This window comes from Ctenopharyngodon idella, chromosome 9, assembly GCF_019924925.1.
Source record: "Ctenopharyngodon idella isolate HZGC_01 chromosome 9, HZGC01, whole genome shotgun sequence".
NCBI lineage: Eukaryota > Metazoa > Chordata > Actinopteri > Cypriniformes > Xenocyprididae > Ctenopharyngodon > Ctenopharyngodon idella.
In genome coordinates, this window is record NC_067228.1 from 1,180,801 (window position 1) to 1,206,956 (window position 26,156).

At 38.3% G+C, this 26,156-nt stretch overlaps 1 protein-coding gene across 1 annotated transcript; it reads left to right on the forward strand.

Annotated features, from left to right (window-relative positions):
* Positions 1–5,378: 5,378 nt before the first annotated feature.
* mxra5b (matrix-remodelling associated 5b) lies at positions 5,379–24,315 on the forward strand. The gene is made up of 7 exons (XM_051906656.1): positions 5,379–5,669; positions 6,162–6,385; positions 9,515–9,644; positions 9,781–10,171; positions 10,529–14,476; positions 16,350–17,250; positions 18,556–24,315. The coding sequence occupies exons 2-7, from the start codon at positions 6,210–6,212 to the stop codon at positions 20,459–20,461; spliced, it is 7,452 nt and encodes a 2,483-aa protein (XP_051762616.1). The 5' UTR covers positions 5,379–5,669; positions 6,162–6,209; the 3' UTR covers positions 20,462–24,315.
* The last annotated feature ends 1,841 nt before the right edge of the window (positions 24,316–26,156 follow it).

Here is a 26,156-nt window from a genome sequence, read left to right on the forward strand (position 1 = left end):
ATACCTGGAGTTCCCATTCATCTCAATGGAGCTTCATAAGACCACGACCTGTCAGAAATGCACACATCCCATTCACCGGTGAGCATCCTAAGCTATTATATTAGGATAGTCACTTATACAATATTGAAGAGCTCAAGGCCACCTGTTTTTAGAATGATTTTACTGCTGGTAAAGGACACAAAGCGAACCACTTAAAACCTGTTTAACCACAAAATACTGCAAATATCAAGAGAATGAAGAAGAAACAGTTGAGGCAGATTGAGAAAAGAGACATTAAACCCCGTCTAATGCCAAGAAAGGCGTTGAGAAAACAAACAGCAGCTTGTAGAGAGTTTCTGTGGAAGCTTGTTTCCTCCGTGGAATAAAAAAAAGGTAATTGTAACTTTAATCTCACAGTTCTGACTTTTTCTCTTGAAATCGGAGAGAAAAAAAAAGTGAATCGTGAGCTAAAATGTCGCAACTACATTTATTACCATTAGTTTAACTACTTTTTTTTATTAATCTACATTTATTTATTAAACTCTACAACTGTACAACTGTTGTAGGAGACTCCAAAACTAAATTTTAGCCTTTAAAATAGCATAATAAGGGCACTTTAATGTTGTTCGTGTTAGATACAGTGTAATCAGACTTTAGCAATTAAAATGGTGTAAGTAACTGAAGGCATGTCAAAACATCTCCAGAGCCTAGAAAACACCACAGACTCCAGAGGGTGTTAATTTCAACATTTACTAATACAATATTTGAATCAAAAGTTGTATCTGTTAATATTATTTAATGGACCTGAGCTAACATGAAAGAACGTTAACAAATACTGTAACAAATGCATTGCTCATTGTTAGTTAATGCATTGGCTAATATTAATGGGACCTCATTTCTAAAGTGTTATCTTCAAATTATCATTAATAATATGACTATGCAATTCATTTGCCATGTAATACAATTTATTATTATTACTATAACTTTACATGATTAAGTTGGTGCATTAATTCTTAACGCACTCACATATCTGCTCATTTTACAACAAAACTTAAACATGCTTCTGTGGACTATAAAATGTGAATTCCTTGAATCTGAATTGCTAATTAAAGTACTTACGTCTTATGTAACTCTTCATAAAATAAGGAAGGAATTCTCTGCCTGGAGCATGAATGCAAATAAAAGTGATACAAAGGGCTTGTGTATTAGTTTGATGTAGCACATAGTGATTTGTCACACAGTTCTGTTGTTGTTGTGTAAAATAGCCAATAAAAGCAGCAGTCCAAGATATTTTTAACTCGAGCCTTGAATTGAGTGCTGGACCTGGACCACCCCGAAACCGTGTCCTGGAAGCTGCTGTTTACTGAACTGCTGACTAAACAATCGCAGCCCTCACGTTACACACGAGGAGTCGATAAGATGGGAAGTATCAGATCTGTCCATGCGTCAGGACAGCGTATACTTTAATTTCTACTCTGCATTCGAAAAGATGCAAATGCTTTGGGTGTTTGAAACAAATAGTGACAAATAGTTCATTCTTTGCCATAATTATTTATAGTAAAGAATGGTCTCGGGTTGCAGATGGTCAGGAGACGGGTCTTCAGTGGGCACCGCACTTAAAATAGACTCTGACTTATTTTCCAGAGTAAAACCATGACAATCATGCTAACTTGAATCAATGCATATTTGATGTTTAAAAGAATATCTTTCAGTTTATGCATGCTGCGTGCAAAATCACATACTGAGTTGGTACTACATTTATTTTGAAACTTTATTCACAACCGTTAAAAATGTATTTTCTATGTAGTATGAAGGTGTGTAGTATGAATACAATTCGGACGTACTACATCTGTCATGTGACCTACAGTGTCAGTTGCGTCGCTTTACCGCCATTCATGAATCCTCTCCCGTGGCCTCATTGGATAGTAATGCATCCATCAGATGCGCAGAAGAATCTTGGTGGAAGTAGTATTACTTAGTCAAGTCAAGTCACCTTTATTTATATAGCGCTTTTTACAATGTAGATTGTGTCAAAGCAGCTTTACATTGATAACTGGTACATTGTTTGGCTGCACAGCAGCTCTTAAAGAATAGTGTCAATGCAGGCAGATCAAAGCACTGTTGAATATCAAATGTCAAGTCAAATGTCAAGTGCCTACTTCTTTATGAATGCTGTGTATTCAGACATAATACTCTGTTGGTGTACTGTTTTTTGCATACAGCCTTTTAAATGCTGGGTTAAAAACAACCCAAGTTGGGTTGAAAATGGACAAACCCAGTGATTGGGTTGTATTAACCCAGCGATTGGGTTGTTTTTCCAATCACAAATCCAGTGATTGGGTTGTTTTAACCTAAGTTGGGTTGAAAATAGACAAACCCAGCGATTGGGTTGTTTTAATCCATGTTGGGTTGAAAATGGACAAACCCAGAAATTAGGTTGTTTTAACCCAAGTTGGGTTGAAAATGGACAAACCCAGTGATTGGGTTGTTTTAACCCAAGTTGGGTTGAAAATAGACAAACCCAGTGATTGGGTTGTTTTAATCCATGTTGGGTTGAAAATAGACAAACCCAGCGATTGGGTTGTTTTAATCCATGTTGGATTGAAAATGGACAAACCCATTGATTGGGTTGTTTTAATCCATGTGGGGTTGAAAATGGACAAACCCAGAAATTAGGTTGTTTAAACCCAAGTTGGGTTGAAAATGGACAAATCCAGTGATTGGGTTGTTTTAACCCAAGTTGGGTTGAAAATAGACAAACCCAGTGATTGGGTTGTTTTAATCCATGTTGGGTTGAAAATAGACAAACCCAGCGATTGGGTTGTTTTAATCCATGTTGGATTGAAAATGGACAAACCGAGTGATTGGGTTGTTTTAACCCAAGTTGGGTTGAAAATAGACAAACCCAGCGATTGGGTTGTTTTAATCCATGTTGGGTTGAAAATAGACAAACCCAGCGATTGGGTTGTTTTAATCCATGTGGGGTTGAAAATGGACAAACCCAGAAATTAGGTTGTTTAAACCCAAGTTGGGTTGAAAATGGACAAATCCAGTGATTGGGTTGTTTAAACCCAAGTTGGGTTGAAAATGGACAAACCCAGCGATTGGGTTGTTTTAATCCATGTTGGGTTGAAAATGGAAAAACCCAGTGATTGGGTTGTTTTAACCCAAGTTGGGTTGAAAATAGACAAACCCAGTGATTGGGTTGTTTTAATCCATGTTGGGTTGAAAATAGACAAACCCAGCGATTGGGTTGTTTTAATCCATGTTGGATTGAAAATGGACAAACCCAGTGATTGGGTTGTTTTAATCCATGTGGGGTTGAAAATGGACAAACCCAGAAATTAGGTTGTTTAAACCCAAGTTGGGTTGAAAATGGACAAATCCAGTGATTGGGTTGTTTAAACCCAAGTTGGGTTGAAAATGGACAAATCCAGTGATTGGGTTGTTTTAACCCAAGTTGGGTTGAAAATAGACAAACCCAGTGATTGGGTTGTTTTAATCCATGTTGGGTTGAAAATAGACAAACCCAGCGATTGGGTTGTTTTAATCCATGTGGGGTTGAAAATGGAAAAACCCAGTGATTGGGTTGTTTTAACCCAAAGTTGGGTTGAAAATAGACAAACCCAGTGATTGGGTTGTTTTAATCCATGTTGGGTTGAAAATAGACAAACCCAGCGATTGGGTTGTTTTAATCCATGTTGGATTGAAAATGGACAAACCCAGTGATTGGGTTGTTTTAATCCATGTGGGGTTGAAAATGGACAAACCCAGAAATTAGGTTGTTTTAACCCAAGTTGGGTTGAAAATGGACAAACCCAGTGATTGGGTTGTTTTAACCCAAGTTGGGTTGAAAATAGACAAACCCAATAATTGGGTTGTTTTAACCCAAGTTGGGTTGAAAATGGACAAACCCAATAATTGGGTTGTTTTAACCTAGCGATTGGGTTGTTTTAACCCAAGTTGGGATGAAAATGGACAAACTCAGCGATTGGGTTGTTTTAACCCAAGTTGGGTTGAAAATGGACAAACTCAGCGATTGGGTTGTTTTAACCCAAGTTGGGATGAAAATGGACAAACCCAGCGATTGGGTTGTTTTAACCCAAGTTGGATTGTTTTAATCCATGTTGGGTTGAAAATGGACAAACCCAGAAATTAGGTTGTTTTAACCCAAGTTGGGTTGAAAATGGACAAACCCAGTAATTGGGTTGTTTTAACCTAGCGATTGGGTTGTTTTAACCCAAGTTGGGATGAAAATGGACAAACCCAGCAATTGGGTTGCTTTAACCCAAGTTGGGTTGTTTTAATCCATGTTGGGTTGAAAATGGACAAACCCAGAAATTAGGTTGTTTTAACCCAAGTTGGGTTGTTTTAACCCAAGTTAGGTTGAAAATGGACAAATCCAGCAATTGGGTTGCTTTAACCCAAGTTGGGTTGTTTTAACCCAAGTTAGGTTGAAAATGGACAAATCCAGCGATTGGGTTGTTTTAACCCAAGTTGGGATGAAAATGGACAAACCCAGCGATTGGGTTGTTTTAACCCAAGTTGGGTTGTTTTAATCCATGTTGGGTTGAAAATGGACAAACCCAGAAATTAGGTTGTTTTAACCCAAGTTGGGATGAAAATGGACAAACCCAGTAATTGGGTTGTTTTAATCCAAGTTGGGATGAAAATGGACAAACCCAGCGATTGGGTTGTTTTAATCCAGCAGTTGGGTTAAATGTTTGCTCAACGTGCTTGGTAGTTTTATTTAACTCAACTATTGTTTAAAAATTACTATATGTCTAGCTTAAAATGAACCCAAAATAAGTTGGAAATTAAAAATCAGACACATAATTAATAGAGGCAACAATAATAATCAAAAGGTGAACATTTATTAATAAGCAATTTAATAAATGTTTATTTATTAAACATATTACTAAATGTTAATTTCCAACATATTTTGGGTTCATTTTAAGCAACAATACAGTAATTGTTAAACAATAGTTGAGTTAAATAAAACTACCCAGCAGGTTGGGCAAATATTTAACCCAACTGTTGGGTTAAAACAGCACAATCGCTGGGTTTGTCAATTTTCAACCCAACTTGGGTTGTTTTTAACCCAGCATTTTTTAGAGAATACTATAGAGTAGGGAAGTATTCAATTTGGGACACGTTAGTGTGAAGAACATTTTAATAATCTAAAGAACCTTTTTTCCACTATAAAGAACCTGGATGTTCTTCATGGAACCATCAATGCCAATAAAGAACTTTTAGTGTTGCAAAAGCAGCACTTGTATGTTTTTTACCCAGTGGCATCAAACTGAGCAGCTGCAACTGAGCGTTTTCAAAGGAGGGCAGATACTCTGAGGGGGTTTCTCTGTTTTAGCCCCTCCTTTCTCAAGCTTGGGTTTCACAATCTCTATTTTCCAGCTCTACTCAGAGTTCCTGTGCAGACGGTGAAGCACCTAACAGGATCCTCATGGAGGTTATTTATTATATGAGTCTTTGAATAAGCAACCCATTTTTTCTGCTTTTATATTCTATTGTTTTTTTGTTTTGTTTTTTCATTCTGTTGGCTGTTGCATTTATCAAGTATGAAAACCTGGTGAACATTTAGAAAAGGATGCTGTGATATTCTGGTGAATTCTGTGTGAAGCTGATCTGAGTTCTACTTTAAGGAAATGAAGGCTCGAAAAGAGAACATCAAGGTGAGTTTAATTTCATTTTACTTAAGAATCTGAAAACTTCATCTTCATAACATTAAACATAACTTAAACTTGTAATGATATTCTTTTGGTTTTGTTCTTGTGCTTATTATAAAGTTATAAATAATATGTTAAACTTAAATGTATGCTTACTCTTGCTTGCTTACTCTGAATTTGTTTTATATATGTCTACATTTTTTAGATACATTGTGGAATTTCTTCATGCATTCAGCATTTGTCATTGATGTAGACTGCTGGGCTGCTATTTGTCTTCATGCCGGCTTAATTTAATTACTAATTCAATTTATTTTAAATGGGTTTTGAAATATCCTTAAGGAATGCAAGAGAAATTTGATTAGAATCTGAAGCTAATCCAGAAGATCTCAAGGAGGAATCCAGAAACTGTTCAGTTTATCCAGTAGGATTATATTTGATTTGATGTTATTTTCTGTGAACACCTGTCGGCTGTGTGTAAGATGTGATTCTGTGTCTCAGTGATAGAGGGACGTGAAAGCTTCAGAAGCTCATAATCTCACGGGCATCATGGGCTCTTCATGCGTCGGGCTGATGCTGATGTTGCTCATCAGTTTTCCGGGCTCCAGCGGTGCTTGTCCGCGGCAGTGCGCATGTTCGGTGCCTGCTGAAGTGCACTGCACCTTCCGTGCGCTCCTCGCCGTACCCGCGGGCATCTCTAAACAAGTGCAGCGCATTAATTTTGGGTAAGTCACTTCTAACCATGTTCTTTAGTATAATGCATGCCAGGTTTATGTTCCGATCATATATCTGTCTTGTACATCATATATGTCTTGTACACTTTTAACTGTAGTGAATGTTTCTTTTTGAAAGTCAGTACAATACAATACAGATTGTTTCATTTTGATATAAAATAACAGTCTTTACACTTTATTTCCATAGTCCACTTTTGCAATTACATGTCAACTAACTTTCATTAGAGTACAAGTAGATTGTTAGGGTTAATAGAATTTGACATGTACTTGCAAAGTTACTTATAGTCAGTAGTATGTTTGTTGGGAGCATCAAAATAAAGTGTTACCAGATATCAAGCAGACAGTCTAGTAATAATCTAATGATCTATTATAACTCTACGTTATATGGGGTAAGTTGTCAAAATGGAATCAGCCTATAGACTTTCAGCAAAATTAAACAGTAAAGCGATTGTTAGACTTTGACATTTACTGAAGAAATTGGGAGTAGTGCTGCTCAAGAAAAGTTGGTTGTCTTGCACACTTCAATACTTAGTTTTTGGTATGGAAGCTTGTTTCCGGCATGGAATATAAAAATAAAAAAGGTAACTGCAACTTTTTATCTTGATTTTAATCACAGTTGCAAGTTTATATCTCACAATTCTGAGAAAAACAGTCATTATTCCGAGATATAAACTTGCGATTGTGAGAAAAACAGTCAGAATTCCTAGATATAAACTCACAACTGTGTGAAAAATGGTCAGAATTCCATGATATAAACTCACAATTGTGTGAAAAACAGTCAGAATTCCAAGATATAAACTCGCGACTGTGTGAAAAATGGTCAGAATTCCGTGATATAAACTCACAATTGTGTGAAAAACAGAATTCCGAGATATAAACTCGCGATTGTGAGAAAAATGGTCAGAATTCTGAGATATAAACTCGCGACTGAGTGAAAAATGGTCAGAATTCCGTGATATAAACTCACAATTGTGTGAAAAACAGTCAGAATTCCAAGATATTAACTCGCGATTGTGAGAAAAATGGTCAGAATTCCAAGATATAAACTCACAATTGTGTGAAAAACAGTCAGAATTCCAAGATATAAACTCGTGATTGTGAGAAAAACGGTAAGAATTCCGAGATATAAACTCGCGATTGTGAGAAAAATGGTCAGAATTCTGAGATATAAACTCGCGACTGAGTGAAAAATGGTCAGAATTCTGAGATATAAACTCACAATTGTGTGAAAAACAGTCAGAATTCCAAGATATAAACTCACAATTGTGTGAAAAACAGTCAGAATTCCGAGATATAAACTCACAATTGTGTGAAAAACAGTCAGAATTCCAAGATATAAACTCACAATTGTGTGAAAAACAGTCAGAATTCCAAGATATAAACTCACAATTGTGTGAAAAACAGTCAGAATTCCGAGATATAAACTCACAATTATGAGAAAAATGGTCAGAATTCCGTGATATAAACTCACAATTGTGTGAAAAACAGTCAGAATTCCGAGATATAAACTCACAATTATGAGAAAAATGGTCAGAATTCCGTGATATAAACTCACAATTGTGTGAAAAACAGTCAGAATTCCGAGATATAAACTCACAATTGTGTGAAAAACAGAATTCCGAGATATAAACTCGCGATTGTGAGAAAAATGGTCAGAATTCCGTGATATAAACTCACAATTGTGTGAAAAACAGAATTCCGAGATATAAACTCGCGATTGTGAGAAAAATGGTCAGAATTCTGAGATATAAACTCGCGACTGAGTGAAAAATGGTCAGAATTCCGTGATATAAACTCACAATTGTGTGAAAAACAGTCAGAATTCCAAGATATTAACTCGCGATTGTGAGAAAAATGGTCAGAATTCCAAGATATAAACTCACAATTGTGTGAAAAACAGTCAGAATTCCAAGATATAAACTCGTGATTGTGAGAAAAACGGTAAGAATTCCGAGATATAAACTCGCGATTGTGAGAAAAATGGTCAGAATTCTGAGATATAAACTCGCGACTGAGTGAAAAATGGTCAGAATTCTGAGATATAAACTCACAATTGTGTGAAAAACAGTCAGAATTCCAAGATATAAACTCACAATTGTGTGAAAAACAGTCAGAATTCCGAGATATAAACTCACAATTGTGTGAAAAACAGTCAGAATTCCAAGATATAAACTCACAATTGTGTGAAAAACAGTCAGAATTCCAAGATATAAACTCACAATTGTGTGAAAAACAGTCAGAATTCCGAGATATAAACTCACAATTATGAGAAAAATGGTCAGAATTCCGTGATATAAACTCACAATTGTGTGAAAAACAGTCAGAATTCCGAGATATAAACTCGCGACTGTGTGAAAAATGGTCAGAATTCCGTGATATAAACTCACAATTGTGTGAAAAACAGAATTCCGAGATATAAACTCGCGATTGTGAGAAAAATGGTCAGAATTCCGTGATATAAACTCACAATTGTGTGAAAAACTGCTGCTCAAGAAAAGTTGGTTGTCTTGCACACTTCAATACTTAATTCCGAGATATAAACTCACAATTATGAGAGAAATGGTCAGAATTCCGTGATATAAACTTGTGATTGTGAGAAAAACAGGCTTCCGTAGTTTGGGGTGTGATCACAGAATAGAATTTTTAGAAAACAGTTTTCAACAACATGTTTGAAATCAACATATAAAATCATTCCTAGACGGGCAACAATTGTTTACATAAATTGACTTTCGACTCAAAACATTACTGAGATACAGACCTTGAAACAACTTATCCATGTGACAACTAGCCCAGGCCTTCCATGTTACATACTGCACGTGTGCATAAAAATAGAGCATTTTTGGTTAGAAAGAAATAATCCCTTGTATGGAAAATGGTTTCCGCCACAGAATAAAAAATCAAAAAGGTAACTTTTTCCTCACAATTCTGACTTTTTTCTTGTAATTGTGAGTTTGTAACTTTCTCTTTATAATTCTTTCTAGAATTGTGAGAAAAAAGTAAGAATTGTGAGATGAAAATTTTATTTTTTATTCGGTGTTGGAAACAAGCTTCCATATTGATGATTAAACACAACTTTATTTTGAAAATAGGACTGGTAACAATGCATTTACTATTTAACAGGTTCAACACTATAAATCACATCACAGACGTCTCCTTTAGTGGCCTTCGGAAACTAGAGCTGCTGATGATGCACGGCAACAATGTGCAGAAAATACAAGATGGAGCTTTTCAGGATCTTGTTTCCTTACAGGTAAAATCACAGTCATTTGATGAAGCACACTAGTCCTTAGTTCTGGCTAGTAAAAGTTACTGTGATTAGATTGTTTTTGTCATAATGACTCACGTTCAGAGTTCACTGCCAAAGAGCGAATGTGTATTTCCTGCAGGTTTTAAAAATGAGCTACAACAAACTGAGAGTCATTACCGGGCACACCTTCTCTGGTTTGACGGGCCTTATTAGGCTACATCTGGACCACAACCGCATAGAGTTCATCCACCCGGACGCGTTCAGTGGGATGACATCACTTCGTCTGCTCCACCTAGAGGCCAACCATCTGCAAAAGCTCCATCCTGCTACTTTCAGCACCTTCTCACTGCTACAGCGTTTCCCCATGTCCAGCCTTAAGCATCTGTATCTCTCTGACAACCTCCTCCGCACACTGCCCAGAAACATGCTAGAGAACATGCCTCAGCTGGAGAACCTCTTCTTATACGGCAACCCGTGGAGCTGTGACTGCCGGATGAGCTGGTTACAGGATTGGAGTGCACGAAATTCAGGTAATTCGTCTGTTTCCGAGTGCTTCAGATGTTCACACTATTATCAAATACAGCAGCATAAACTAGACAGGAATTTCCTGAAGGAAATCTCAGTGTTTGTGCAGCAACAGAAGAATCATTTTAGATTTTAAGGTCAGTTCAGGTTGTAGTCTAAAATGCTGCCAATATCAATTCAATATGATCAGAATTGTTTGTTTTTAATATTATAAAGTCCTCATCACTGTCGAATGCTAAACATTCTATGAATGTAAGTCAAACTTTAACCTTCTTCTAAAAAAGAAAGTGTTCTAAAAATCTAATTGAATGAAGTACATAAAATTCCATCTTCTAAAGTCTGAATTTGTTTCCTTTTCCAAGGGGTGATGAAATGCAAGAAGGACAGAGCATTTGCCGGCGGTCAGCTCTGTCCACTGTGCACGTTTCCTAAACACCTTAAAGGAAAAGAAATCTCGGATCTCAAAGAGTTTATCTGCTCTGGACCAGCTATCAGCTCTGGAGGAAAGAACATCTTACATGAGGACAGCATCAGTGAACTTCTGCCTATCGACAGGATCAAACCACCTTTTGGAAATGTCTCATTTGGTTTATCCGACGAGCATGGGACTAAAGTGGACTTGATCTGCCAAATACTTGAACCAAGAGAGTCCACTAAAATCAACTGGAATTACACTAAATCTCTGCAGATCGCTGCTAACGTGACTCTCTTCTTTGACGTGGAGTGTCCTGTGGACAGAGACAGCTATGAAAGCTTTTGGAGACTTCTTGCTTACTACAGTGAAGTTCCCATGCATCTGCAAAGGGAAATCATGCTGAGCAGAGAGCCAGAGCTGAGCTACAGATACAGACAGGACATTGAAAAGGATTCCTTCTTTTACACTGGTGTCCGAGCTAATGTTTTAGCCCATCCACCTTGGCTCATGCAGTCCTTCATGAACGTCAAGTTAAACAGGCCTTATTCCTCGTCCAAAAGCGTGAGACTCATTCTTAATACTCATTTGACAACCACCTCAGACGAGGAGCTCGTCAGACCCTGGGTCATGATTGAACATGACAATAAAACCCAGACGAGCTTCAGTTCTGTTGTCGGTGGAGTGATTGAAATGGACTGCCGTGTGCAAAGCTCTGGAAACGCAGCCGTTCAGTGGATGATGCCCGATGGGTTGAAGATTAAAGCTGCGTCCAGCTCATCCGACAACAGAGTGACAGTCTCTAGAAGCGGCAAGCTTCACATTAAATCTGTCGAGCACAGAGACTCTGGAGTTTATTACTGCATTGCTGAGGTTGCAGGAGATATCGATGTTCTGCCTTTCCGTTTATCAGTTATGGAGTCTTCAACCCCTCTTCCAGGTCAGCAAGTTGGGAAAGCTTTAACCAAGTTTGTTGGCGAGCCTGCTTCGTTGACCTGTCTTACTAAGGCAACACCAGATGCTGTGGTGAATTGGATATTTCCAGATGGCAGTGTACTGAATGCCAAAGCAAATATATCCAGGGCTTTAGTCTTTTCCAACGGGACTTTGTTCCTTCCTTATAGTCAGCTTGACAACAACGGATATTACAAATGTGTTGCCATGAACCAGCATGGTGTGGATGTACTGGCTACTAAACTAACTGTCATGAGACGGAGAGGAATTCAGACACTTCGACGGTACCCCATTAAACCGCAGTCTGCTGCGGGAGTGTCCACTAAGGTAAAAGCCTTTTTGGGGGATGTGGAAGATGCTTCTGGAGATGGTTCTGAAACTCAAGACAGAATTGTACCAAACAGAAGCTTTATTAATCGAAGGAGGGGTCCGAATGCAAGAACACAAGGCGGCATCCGCCGTAGACGGCCCTTTAGAAAGGGCATGCATGGAGAACAGAATAGAACTGCCTTCACAAATCCCAGAACTATTAATGCAAAGCACAAAATAGACCCTCAGAAATGGGCTGATCTTTTGGCCAAAATCCGTGAGAAAACATCTCCAAAAAACTCATCGATTCACATTGGCACTCCAAGGAAAAGTCTACAGATGGTGAATGAAGATCATCCAGGATCAACTGACAACAACGAGAGTTCTTCTGGTGACTCCGGTCCACGGGAGGAATCAAACACTTTCAGCACTCCACACCAAACGGATGTTTACCACACGCATACAATTACACCTTATATTGAGACACAAAATAATAACATCTACCAAACGGCAGCTCCAGAATTACACACTAGTTCAGACAAAGTGGCTTACATCTCAAATCCCACATCTGGACCTCATTATGTTATGACAGAGGTGAACATCGCCGAAGGAGGGCATGTGAGCACCATAAGTGCCATAAATAACCAAGTATACTCCGGGTCTGTCATCAAACCGAAGTCTGAGACAGAAAATGAACTTAATTTATCCGGAAAGACTGGGGTGCAGACACAGATTGGAGGTTTTGATTCTGGACAGCTTGAAAGCACTTCATTTTCTACCACATCAACCGGCAGCAATAGCCCACATGCTCCAACAAGTTCAACACAATCGAGGGCAAAAGATCACTGGAGCTCGAGGCGAAGATTTGGAGGCAGACGACGAATAAAATTCAGAAGGCCATTCTCAAACCTTCCTACAAGAAGAACATCTACAGCTGCAACTGCAACTATGAATACAGACCCTACACAACCAGCTGAAGACACATTGATACATCTAGCTACTGCTAACATTTACTCCATATCTCCAGCTGAAAGCACGTCAGTCAATCCAACTATCCCAGTAACTGCTCGTATGTCTGAATATCCGACAACTACCCACATATACCCCACAACCCTAACTGAAGGCACGCCATCTACTTATCACATTTATCCCACAGTGCAGAGGGAATTAACAAATGCCATTAACGAGGAAGATACTGTCTCCATCCCTGTTGAGAAAACTGGTTCAGAAATCCACCAAGTGAAGGCAAGTAATTTCCTCCAAATTCAGGAGATGACAAGCTCTAGATCTCACCCCATGAGCACAACATCAGCAACAATGGTTTCAGGGTTTGAAAATGAAGACATTACTTCTTTAGAGGAGGAAGAGGGTGAAAGCATTGCATCTGCAGAGGAGATTGACGAGTACATGGTTCCCATGAGCGAAACTCCAACATCTCGACTTGGCGCTGAAACCGCCCCACTGACAACTGCTCGGCAGGAGTTCACAAGCATGCTTTCAACAGCGTTACCAAAAGCCAACAAAGAGATGGATCCACCAGAGATCGTCTTTACATTGGACACAGATGAGCGGGATGTCTCAAACTTACCTGAATCACACTTTAGAGATGTTCCAAGAGAGAATGACACATTGGAAGCGACTACTACTAGAGAAAATATTACTTCCATAAAAGAAACTATAGTCACCTCCATGCCACAATCCCGAGACTACCCAATTTCACAACCAAATCAAAACATTATAGAAGAAGAGTCAGTTTACAACAAGGTATCTTTTTCCTCAACAACAGAATCCACAATATCTGTTGGGACACAAACCGAGTCTTTAGCTACAAATTCACAAAAGCGTACTCATACTACTCGCAATGAAACCAATGTGATTAACTTCTTACAACCAAACTTGATTTCTAAAGTTGACCAAAGGGAAAGGTTAGTCCATGAGCTCGATAAACGTTTGATTGTTCCTACAACATCACTGAATACTTTACCCACAATTACATTACCAGCAACTACAGTCAAGACAACCCAACTCATTAGAAAAATGACACCATCTACTACACTGTCGACAACAGCCGCATTATATTCTACTACTACTACTACACCTGCTCTAAAGTTAACACCCCGATATCCCTTACCAGACAACAGAATCCCATTTTACTCAAGAAAACCTGGAACAAACTACATCGATTCCAGGCACAGGGGAAGATTTCCCAGCCCTAATCACAGGTATCCGTACTATCATAACAGAAACCCGTCTGTCAATATGAGACCCAATATTCTCAGAACACTTTCCATGACCACCTCATCTGTGGATTTAAACTCTGTCAACAACATCAAATCCACTACAGCACCAAAAATATTGACAGCAACTGCTAGATCAGCTGACTCAAGTCCCACAACTACATCAAGCACCACACAGCCAAACAACCAAATCCAGATCCATCAATCAATGAACAGACAGTCGAGTGCAGTTCTTTCATCTCAAGGATCGCAAACTCTTCCCGTCCTGCAAATGAGACCCAGAATCACTGCTGCCAAACTCCACACAGTGACTGTGAATGCTGGGACAGATGTGAAGCTACCATGTGATTCTGTGGGGGAGCCGAAGCCCCTCCTGACCTGGACCAAAGTCTCCACAGGTAACTCACATTTGACATGATGACATGACAAGTACTTAAAGTTTCAACATATTCAAAAAACAGAGTATAATTTTAATGCATTAACCGAACCTGATCTTGATATTTCAAGTTTATTGTTTTACAACTGGGTCATTCCGAGGTCCCCGGCTCAAACATTTTTTTTCTGTTGAAAGACAAACATAAATAGTGATGAAAGCAAAAATATTAAATTTCACAGATGTATATTTACTGAGTAATCCACTATTTTGTAGAGGGGGAGGTCAAAATGACCATTTTCACCTGAGATTTTGTAGCCATTTTAGAGGAGTGAAAAAATGACTTTATAAAGATGGCAGCATCATTATTTTATTTTTACACAGATATTGGTTGATCTATTAGTAAAATCTGTTGACTTTATCAATCTTTGTTTCATTATATGCCAACAGTGACAGGTCAAAAATGGCAAAAAGCACTTCTTGTGTTTTTTGCCTCAAGTTTGCATGCATGAAACTCAAGAAGTATTAAAGATATCTTAATATCATTTTAGATTCTGGTTCTTAACTAACTCTTCTTTTGGTATCTTCATTTTAAAGGCCCTTGATCGTTCAATCCCAGAGATTTGGAGATCTTAAAGGGATAGTTCACCCAAAAATGAAAATTCTGTCAATATTTACTCACCCTCAGGTTGTTCCAAACCTGTGGACATTTTTTTGTTATGTTGAACACAAAGGAAGATGTTTTGAAGAATGTGGGAAACTGAACAGTTTTGGGGCACCATTGACTTCCATAGTATTTTTTTTTTTCCTACTATGGAAGTCAATGGTACCCCAAAGCGGCCTGGTTACAAGCTTTCTTCAAAATATCTTCCTTTGTGTTCAACAGAACAAAGAAATTTTTACAGGTTTGGAACAACTTGAGGGGGATTAAATGATGACAGAATTTTCATTTTTGAGTGAACTATCCCTTTAATGTGGCTCCACGAGTAAATTGGTCAATTGTACACATTTTCAGTGGTCAAAAACCAAATGTGGGTCACTTTGCATACAGCTGCTACTTTCTTTTTTCTTTTAAAGAGGAATATCTAAAGAACAAATAATGTTAAAACTAGAAATGCATCTCATTTTTTCTTTTTCTTGACCATTGAAAATGGGTAAAATTCAACAATTTGGACATGGAGTCACATTGGGGTCCCAGTATTTATGGGACTGAAATACATAGGGCATTGGAAATGAAGATTTCAAAAGGAAAGTTGATTAAGAATAAAAATCTAGAAGGATATTAAGATATCTTGAAAACTTTTAGAGTTACAGGCATGCAGACTTTGGAAAATATTTATGTCACTCATATAATAACGGCATATAATAAAACAAAGGGGACTAAAGTCAACAGATTTTACTAATAGATCTACCAATCTCTGTGTAAAAATAAAATAATGATGCTGCCATCTTTCTAAAGTCATTTTTACACCCCTGTAATTTGGCTCCAAATCTCAGGTGAAAATGGTCATTTTGACCCTCCTCTACAAATTAGTGGATTACTCAGTAAATATACATCTGTGACATTTAATATTTTTGCTTTCATCACTATTTATGTTTGTCTTCTATATAAAAAATTTTAACAAAACCAAAAATTTAAGCCAGGGAAGTTTCCGAAATTTGGTTGATTTGAAACAGAATGACCATAATTATAAATATATATGAAATATAAATATGTGTGTGTGTGCATATAGAAAAATTATATTATTACATTTCAAAGATATGCTTTGATATGTTTATTTGACACTTTCGTTGTCTTCAGTGTCTCTTTCTCTGTATATACATGTCAGAATGAGTAAAAGCAGCTGTTCACAGGTTTAAATGAATTAATCTCCTTCCCTACATTTTATTTTCCACAGGAGCCGTCATGTCGACCAATACCATAATCCAGCGGTTTGAAATCCAGTCCAACGGCACTTTTGTCATCCACAACGTCCAGCTTCAGGACCGCGGGCAGTATCTGTGTAGCGCTCGCAATCTGCACGGCATTGATAAGATGATGGTGACCCTTGTGGTGTTGGCCCAAGCGCCCAAGATGATGATTCCACGTCATCAGGATGTGACGGTGTTTCTAGGAGACGGTGCACTCTTGGATTGCCAAGCACAGGGTCTCCCAATCCCAAACATTAGCTGGGTGCTTCCTGATCGATCGGTGGTTCGCACCGTTAGTGACAGTGAACAGAAGGTCATGCTCTTCACCAATGGGACGCTTCAAGTCAAGCACACCAATTACCTGGACAAGGGCGTCTACAAATGCATAGCGAGCAATGCTGCCGGAGCTGACATGCTTTCCGTGAGGCTCCAAATTGCAGCGTTGCCTCCCACCATCCAAGAGCAGCGCTGGGAGAACCACACCGTCTCTGACGGCCAGTCAGCGTTCATCCACTGCACCACTAAGGGCGCGCCCAGTCCAGCCATCCGATGGGTCACGTTTAGCGGCACGCAGCTTCGCCCCTCACAGTTCGTCAATAGCAATTTGTTTGTTTTCCCCAACGGGACGCTGTTTATTCGCAGTCCTACAGAGGAGGATTCTGGAAATTATGAATGTGTGGCTGTGAATTCTGTGGGCGTGGCTAAAAGAAGTGTAAATCTGCAGGTGAGGAGGAACTCGACCACCGCCAGAATCCTGTCTACTTCTGCACACATCACTGTTGTCCGCTACGGAGGTCAGCTGAGTCTCAACTGTTCGGCCACTGGAAGCCCCAATCCTAGGATCATCTGGAGGACACCATCTAAAAAACTGGTTGATGCATTTTACAGGTACAGGAACTTGTATATTACCATGTTTTCATTTTGAATTTGTCTTCTGGTTAATTACCGGGGTCATTTAATGAGGGATTTTTCATCGTTCAGAATGTCAGCAATGCCTACTGAGTGTTTAGAAACTTGGATTAGACCGTTTAGGATACTTGTATTTCAAGATCCACGATCATTTTGGTCTAATTTGAAGAGTTTGAGTGGCACATTTCAGTGCTGAATGTCTTGTGAATCTGTCACAATCAAATGCAGACTTTGCAAAGATGCAATGTGAATGATGGAAAAGCTGAATAAACATATAAATAATAAAACATTTCACATGCAAAGAGGGCATTTATAAATCTTAAATGCACCACAGCCAAAAAATTGTTTAATTCTAAAAGTCAGAGTTAACTTAAACATAAAAAAACAAGAGTAATTGAGAATTTAAATCTATTAACCATCAACACTACTCCACACATAAGGATTTTACTGCCTCTTTGAAATTCGTTTAATTATATCCATATACACTGTTGGTTACAAAGCATTATTAACAAAATAGCAAAACAGCATGAAGTGTAATTAATTACAGAGGACATGCAAATAAGAAAAAATAAATGGAAACAGAGGGAAGACAAAAACAACAAAGCAACTGCAAAGTGGCAAAAATAAAAAAAACATTAGTTCTGAATTAAGTTTTTGATGATCGTCGATAATTGAAACCATTGGCACTCAATGGTCTCTATGATCTGCTCAGGCTTACAGACTACGCAGTCTTGATCTCATTAGGATTCTTATGTAAATTTTTGGCTCTAGCACACATTTTTTATTACATTTGGATAAAACGTAATATAGCACTACTAAAACATAAACCATTTTGCATATGTGCCACTGTAGAAATACAACTAGGCATTGTTTATTTGTAAATGTGGGCAATCGTTTGCTTAAATTTGGGATTCTGACACTAATTTTTTGTTAGTAATTTTTTTTCAGTGCTCTTTTTTCACTGGAATGAAGTTTTTATCTTCCATCCATCTTCAACCACTTGTCCGGGAAGTTGACAAAGAAGTCGACATGACGTTAAAAAAAGCAAACCCTCTTATAAATTATTTCAGAATGAGTCATTTTTGCAGTTTTGTTTCAATAAATGCACATTTTTCCACTGAAAGTATGATTTCTGAAACTATTAGTATGATTTCTGACTTCCCTTTTTCCTCAAAAGATCAATGAAAATTTGATTCCTCCAATTACATGAGCCCTTTAATAAATCATACATTTACTAGTCTACTAGTGTCAGAATGTAACCGTTCTCTTTATCGCTCATTTCAGCTTTGATCGCAGAATGAAAGTGTTAGCCAATGGCACCCTCACCATCGCATCAGTGACCGAGAAGGATGAGGGCGACTATCTCTGTGTGGCCAGAAACAAAATGGGTGACGACTACATTCTCCTTAAAGTCAACGTGATGATGAAAGCCGCTAAAATCGACCACAAGTCACTGAGCGATCACAAGGTGTCATACGGAGGAGAGCTGAAAGTGGACTGCGTCGCTTCCGGTTTTCCCAATCCAGAGATCACGTGGAGTCTTCCAGACGGTACCATGGTGAACAGCATCCTACAGTCCGACGATAACTGGGTCCGATCCAAGAGATATGTGATGTTCGACAATGGCACGTTGTATTTAAACGAAGTGGGAATGAAAGAGGAAGGCGACTACACGTGCTACGCCAAGAATCAGATTGGGAAAGATGAAATGAAGGTTCATATCAAGGTCTTGGCGGATGCTCCGATCATCCGAAATAATGTTTACAGTGTCATCAAAGTTCCTTACGGGGAATCCGCCGTCCTCAACTGCAGCGCCAAAGGAGAACCGACTCCCACCATCACATGGACATCTCCGGTTCAACGCGTCATAGTGCCAGTATCCGACAAGTACCAGGTCGCCAACGATGGCACCTTGCACATTCAGAAGATCCAGAGGTTTCACACCGGAAATTATACTTGCTCAGCCAGGAATGTTGTGGGAATGGACAAGAAAGTCGTTTATGTTGAAGTCCTTATGTCATCGCCGGTCATCAACGGATTCGAGAGTCCCGAGATCATCCGTAAATCTGTCGTGAAAGATCAGCGTGTGCTTTTAGACTGCAAAGCAAGCGGGAGCCCATTTCCAAGGATCATGTGGGTGTTTCCCAACAACATTGTTCTTCCTGCTCCGCACTATGGCTCTCGGATCACGGTCCACCTCAACGGAACGCTGGACATTCATTCAGCGCGGATAAGCGATTCTGTTACCCTGCTTTGCATTGCACGCAATGAAGCTGGAGAAACCAAACTTCAGGTTCAACTTGAGGTGACTGAGGATGTTGAAAAGCCACGTTTGAGAAGTCCGCCTACAGAGTCCATCCCGCTTACCAATGGGATATCAGTGAGTCTAAACTGTTCCGTAGAGGGAAGACCAACTCCGGAGATCACCTGGATTCTCCCCAATGGGACTTCTCTTCTCAGGGGAACCAGCATTTTCCGTTTCAATCACCAGTTTGATGGAACGCTGGTCATTAGAGAGCCAACGGTTTCCGAGGTGGGCCGATATCGCTGCGTTGGGCGCAACAGCGCCGGATATGTCGAGCGGACCGTGATGTTGGAGTCCAACAGAAAGCCAGACATCGTCAACCAATACAGCTCCCTCGTCAGCATCGTAAACGGTGAGAATCTGCAGCTCAATTGTTTGTCCGCTGGTCATCCGTTTCCCAAACTCACGTGGACCTTGCCGAACGGAGTCGTCCTAACCAGGCCGCAGGCGACAGGACGTTATGCTGTTCTGAATAACGGCACTCTGACTGTCCAAAGGACGTCTGTGTACGACAGGGGAATGTACGTCTGCCAGACCGTTAATGAACACGGATCTTCCAGTCTGTCGGTTTCGGTGATAGTAATCGCGTATCCTCCGCGCATAACCAGTGGACCCGCGCCGGTGACCTACGCCCGGCCGGGTGTGGCGGTTCAGTTAAACTGCATACCTCTTGCCACACCTAAAGCCGAGGTGGTTTGGGAAATGCCCGACGGCCTTCAGCTGAAGGCTGGCGTCCAGCCGCGTCTTTACGGAAACAAGTATCTCCATCCGCAGGGTTCACTGGTCATTCAGAACCCTTCCAGCAGAGACAATGGCGTCTATAAGTGCACCGCCAAAAACGTGGTGGGTAGCGACAGCCGATCAACTTACGTTTATGTGTTTTGATACGAACTGACTAACTTTACAGACATGCCCGAAGAACTGCGTTAGTAATGTAATGCTGTTTATACAAAAACAGTGGTCTTTTGGAAACACAGTATGTGTTTTGAACACTTTCTACTGACCGTCTTGTAAATATGAAAACATGATATTTTAATCCACTTCAAACGAAGCAAATCGGAGAGAGATGCAAGTTGGTTACATTAATGGATATGTTCTTGGGAATTAAAGGGATAGTTCACACAAAAATGATGTATGAGTTTCTTTCTTCTGTTGAACACAAAAGAAGATATTTTGAAGATTGTTGGTAATGAAACACGTGACGGTAGCCATTGACTTCCATAGTAGGAATAAAAAATACTATGGAAGTCAATCGTCTACTGTCTGGTTATCAGCATTCTTCAAAAGAAGAAAGAAATACATGTTTTAAAGAACTTGAGGGTGAGTAAATGATGACAGAATTTTCACTTTTGGATGAAACTATCCCTTTAAATTGATACTCAATCGGAATTTGCACACATTGAATTTTCTGCAAACTTCACTAATTCCTACACATGCTTGCTTGTTATTTCATGTTTTGGATTTTAATTGTGCTTTCATTCATCAATAAGGGCACAGAAGCATCAGCACCATTTAACACATTTTACCATTAAATTCATTTGTGTAACTGTACAATAAGGTCCCATTAGTTGATGTTAGTTAATGCATTAATTAACATTGACCAACATTGGTGAATCTTGCAGATTTTCACTCCATTTAGCAGATGCTTTTATCCAAAGCGTTAGTGACGGAAATGACTGATGTGGGACAAATGCAAGTCAAGTCAAGTCAAGTCACCTTTATTTATATAGCGCTTTTTACAATGTAGATTGTGTCAAAGCAGCTTTACATTGATAACTGGTACATTGTTTGACTGCACAGCAGCTCTTAAAGAATAGTGTCAATGCAGGCAGATCAAAAGCACTGTTGAATATCAAAATGTCAAGTCAAGTGTCCCCAACTAAGCAAGCCAGAGGCGACAGCGGCAAGGAACCCAAACTCCATCAGGTGACATCAGGTGGCAGACAAGTGGCAAATTGGTGTTAAAATGGAGAAAAAAACCTTGGGAGAAACCAGGCTTAGTCGGGGTGCCAGTTCTCCTCTGGCCAACAGTGCTTTGTTACAATTCAGGTTGCTATCATAAGTCCAATAGGATCGCAACATTAAAAGTATTTATTTCAGTTCCATCCAATTGAGGATCGTATTCATCACGCCGGTATGGACGGTTGTTGAGGAACTGTGTCGTGGCTGTCGTGTCGATGAGGCCTTCACAGGGGATGATCTAGTTGACTCAATCTCTGCTGATACTTCAGGGCTGCGTTGTGGTCGTGTCAAGGTGCAGGTCCTTGGTCTCACCTGGATACGGCCCGGATCCGGTTGACTACGGTGAACCTCGGGATAAACAGAAAGACTAATATTAGCGTAGATGCCATTCTTCTTCTGATGTAACGAGTACATCAGGTGTTATAGGAAGTGTTCCCGGTTCCGGCTGACCTAATTTATGCAGCCTAATAATCCTTTAACGGATTTGGAAATATAAATTGGTAATGTGTTATGTGTATGCCAGGTTAAAGAGATGCGTTTTTAGTCTAGATTTAAACTGACAGAGTGTGTCTGCTTCCCGAACAATGCTAGGAAGATTGTTCCAGAGTTTAGGTGCCAAATAGGAGAAGGATCTACCACCTGCAGTTGATTTTGATATTCTAGGTATTATCAGCTGGCCTGAATTCTGAGATCGCAATAGACGTGAAGGACTATAATGAATTAGGAGCTCGCTCAGGTACTGGGGAGCTAAACCATTTAGTGCTTTGTAAGTAATTAGCAAGATTTTAAAATCTATACGATGTTTAACAGGAAGCCAATGCAGTGTTGACAGAACTGGGCTAATATGGTCATACTTCCTGGTTCTAGTAAGAACTCTAGCTGCTGCATTTTGTACGAGCTGTAGTTTATTTATCAGGCGAGCAGAACAACCACCCAGTAGAGCGTTACAGTAATCTAGCCTTGAGGTCATGAACGCATGAACTAACTGTTCTGCATTTTTCAACAGCAAATCAGCATTCAGTCATTTTCTCTTTCAAACAGTAAGAATTCTTACTAATAATATTTACTTGTTCATATAACAGCTGTGTCTCAAAACCAGTGAACTGCTACTAACTACATGGGCATCTATCTTGACTAACATTTATATTTATGTATTTTTGATGCATAATTTTGATCCAAAGCGCTTACAATAGAGGAACAACAGCAATTGGTCACAGAGCCAACAATATTCATAGTGCACAATGTCAGGTTTATTAGAAAGCTAGATTGCTACACTGCAAATATATATATATATATATATATATCTTTGTATCTTTGTCTTGTTTTCCAGTACAAATATATAAACATTCTTAAATCAAGATACATTTACTGGAGAAGAGAAATGACTGAAGATATTAAGTCTTGTATGCTGAAAAAAATCATCAAAATTGAGTGAGTTTACGTTGAAAACAAGTGAGGTCAGAAAAATAAATGTAATTCAAAGGAAAAACAAGATTATTTTTCAGCGCCCTAGCAACCACCCAGAGTATCCTAGAAACCGCATAGCAAACGATTTATCTGAGAGACTTAAAACCTTCAAACTAAGCTTTTAAAACTGATTCAAACTTAAAACCTTCAAGCTTTTTAAACTCTCTCTCTCTCTCTCTCTATCTAAACTATTTCACACTTCAAGCTTTTACAATTACTTCAAACTTTCAAGTTAGGCTCTCCCAAGCCAACATCAAGGTTTGTTTATGTTTATTCATCTAGTTGTGCTTGTTTTAAGCATAAACTCACTTCATTTTGATTCATATTTCAGAAAACAAGACTTAATATCTTCAGTCATTTTGCTTCTCCAGTAAATGTATCTTGATTTAAGAATGTTTAGATATTTGTGCTGGAAAACAAGACAGAAATACTGAGTAATAACTATATTTTTTGCAGTTGATCACTCTGCACTGCATGTGTAAAGTGAACCTAATCGCTTTTACTGCAAGTAATGAGTGAGAGCATGAAATACAGATGCTTTCATTAGTTTAATATTAGTATGTTGCTCAGCTAATATGCTCAATATGGAGCATAATATTAAGTGCAATTACACATTCTTATTCTAATGGGTCTTATTGGTGCTTTTCATTATTGAAAATATTTTGTAATTGTGTGTCATCTTGGAAATGTTTTGCTAGGCTTGGCACAATGCATTTTAGACTTTATGTCAGATTTTGGCAAAGAATAAGTAGAGAAAGTAGTATGATTTCACTAGCTACAGTTTGAAACAGCATTTGTATCCGATCAGAAAACCTTTTTATCAGGTTTTGAGACACAGCTACTTGAGGTGCTTGGCTAACATGAAAATATAGAAATTTATTTATATATTAAATTTAATCAGGGATTACTTCCAGTGCACAATATTGTTGAGCAATTTATATTTTCTCTTGCCACATTAACAATGCACTGAAAAACAAAATTGGTGTAGAAATTATTTTTTTATTCAGAGTAAATTTCACAAACAATTACAAAGAAAAGGCAAGTAACACATTGAATTTATGAAGTTGAAAGCCTGAAAAAGTATTTTTGTTGTTGTTGTTGGTGTAAATCATGCTCCAATAATCTTTGGTAAACAATGAGGTAAATAATGTAAACAGCGACTCGCAGCTTGTCTTTAGTAGAAACTGTGGTGAAATAAAGTTAATACATTAGACTGAATATTGTTCACATAAAATAGTCTTAGATCTGTTTATGCCTTCTCTGTATATCATCTCTCTTTTATTTTAATAAATTATTTGTCCACATCATAACTGAATGAACATTTTATTATTTATAAACAGTTTTTGGTATATTGATTGGCTTCATTTTCAATAAGTAGTACTGAAAATTATTTTTTCATAATTCTTTGGTAACTAATTTTAGCATGTTATGAGGTAAAAAGTAAACATATTGTTGTCAGATTATTGCTGATTTGGTCTCTAAAATGGTTTGTCAGTGGCATATCAACTCTGATATACTGTATTATACACTGCAAAAATTAAATTATTAATATTATTTTCCAGTACAAATATCTTCTTACATTCTTAAATCAAGATACATTTACTGGAAAATGTTTAAAACGAAGTAAGTTTATGCTTAAAACAAGAACAAATATCTGTCAATGGGGTCAGAAAAATAATCTTGTTCTCCCTGAATTAAGTTTAGATTTCTGAGCCCATTGGCAGATATTTGTTCTTGTTTTAAGCATGAACTCACTTCATTTTGATGATTATTATTATTATTTTATTTTTTTTTTTTTTTCATAAAACAAGACTTAATATCTTCAGTCATTTCTCTTCTCCAGTAAATGTATCTTGATTTAAGAATGTTTATATATTTGTACTGGAAAACAAGACAGAAACACTGAGGAAGAACATCATTTAATCATTTTCTGTAAACAATTAAACATTTAGTCAGAACCTGCTGAATTACCTTGTATTTCAAAATAATTCAGAGTTATTTCCAGATGTGTTCGCAATTAAGAACAAACTCAGGAACGATGACAAGGTAATAACTGGCAGAACCTTGATTTTTACTGTGAAACTCTTGACAGGGACTCGACAAATCCTCGGTTTTGACCTGTTTCCCCTTTCCCATTCCCAGAGGCATTTACATTAATATGTAATGATTTACACATGGCCGCTCGAGCACAACTGACCTTGACTTGGAGAAATAGTGGTGACAACAGTCGTCAGGTTTATTATAGACTGTTGCAGGGTTTATATTGTTACTTTAGTTCCACATGTACAGTGATAAAACAAACATTTAGTAAAAACTAATTGGACTATTTACATATCACAATATAATAAGCCATGCTTAAAAGAAATGACCTCAGATCCCCCACAGCCTGAAGAGTATTGATGGTTTGCGGATCATAGATTTATGGTTTATAAGGTCAAAAAAGAGACAGTCCAACTGGAAAAGCAGGCCTCACACAGCTGTTTCTGAGTCACATCTTAAATTTATGTCTGCGTCCGTCCCTCCCAAAAACCTGAAGTTTGTTACACATCTCTGAAGTGTCATTCAGTCCGGTTATTTTACTGTACAGTGTGTCAGATGAGTTTCCACCTTAATCAGAACATCTGCTTGAGCTTCAGTCTGTAGAGCGTCGCATTCACACTGAAAAAAATGATGTTCTTTCTCACTATTTTTTTCATGTTTTCAAGCACAAATATCTAAACATTCTTAAATCAAGATAAATTTCCTGGAGAAGCAAAATGAATGAAGATATTAAGTCTTGTTTACTGAAAAAAATTATCAAAATGTATGCTTGACCCTCTGGTGTTCCTCACGTGGTGGTCAAAAATTCCCTCTTTTTCCCCCCCAATGAAATTAATGTACTATATTTTAGTTTGATAATGCCTTTTATTTAATATTTTGTATTTTTAGGGGATTTAATGGTATTGTTTTACATTTATAAAGTAGTTATAATAATTTATTCACTTTTTGAACATAGAGCTGAAAATGGAATTTGATTTAAACTGAAGTTTGGTCTCTTTTTAATTTTCTGGTGCTGTTACGTTAACATTTTTTTTATTTCATTGGAATGTTACGAAACTTAATAAAAGTTTTGGCACTTGCTATGTGAACACACACACACACACACACACAC

What these genes read in the sequence shown, in the direction of transcription:
- mxra5b (XM_051906656.1), top strand. Translation starts at nt 6,210, where the DNA reads ATGGGCTCTTCATGCGTCGGGCTGATGCTGATGTTGCTCATCAGTTTT. An exon ending in GTGCAGCGCATTAATTTTGG is followed by an intron (nt 6,386 to 9,514) that starts GTAAGTCACTTC and finishes ACTATTTAACAG; the next exon opens with GTTCAACACTATAAATCACA. An exon ending in CTGGACCAAAGTCTCCACAG is followed by an intron (nt 14,477 to 16,349) that starts GTAACTCACATT and finishes TATTTTCCACAG; the next exon opens with GAGCCGTCATGTCGACCAAT.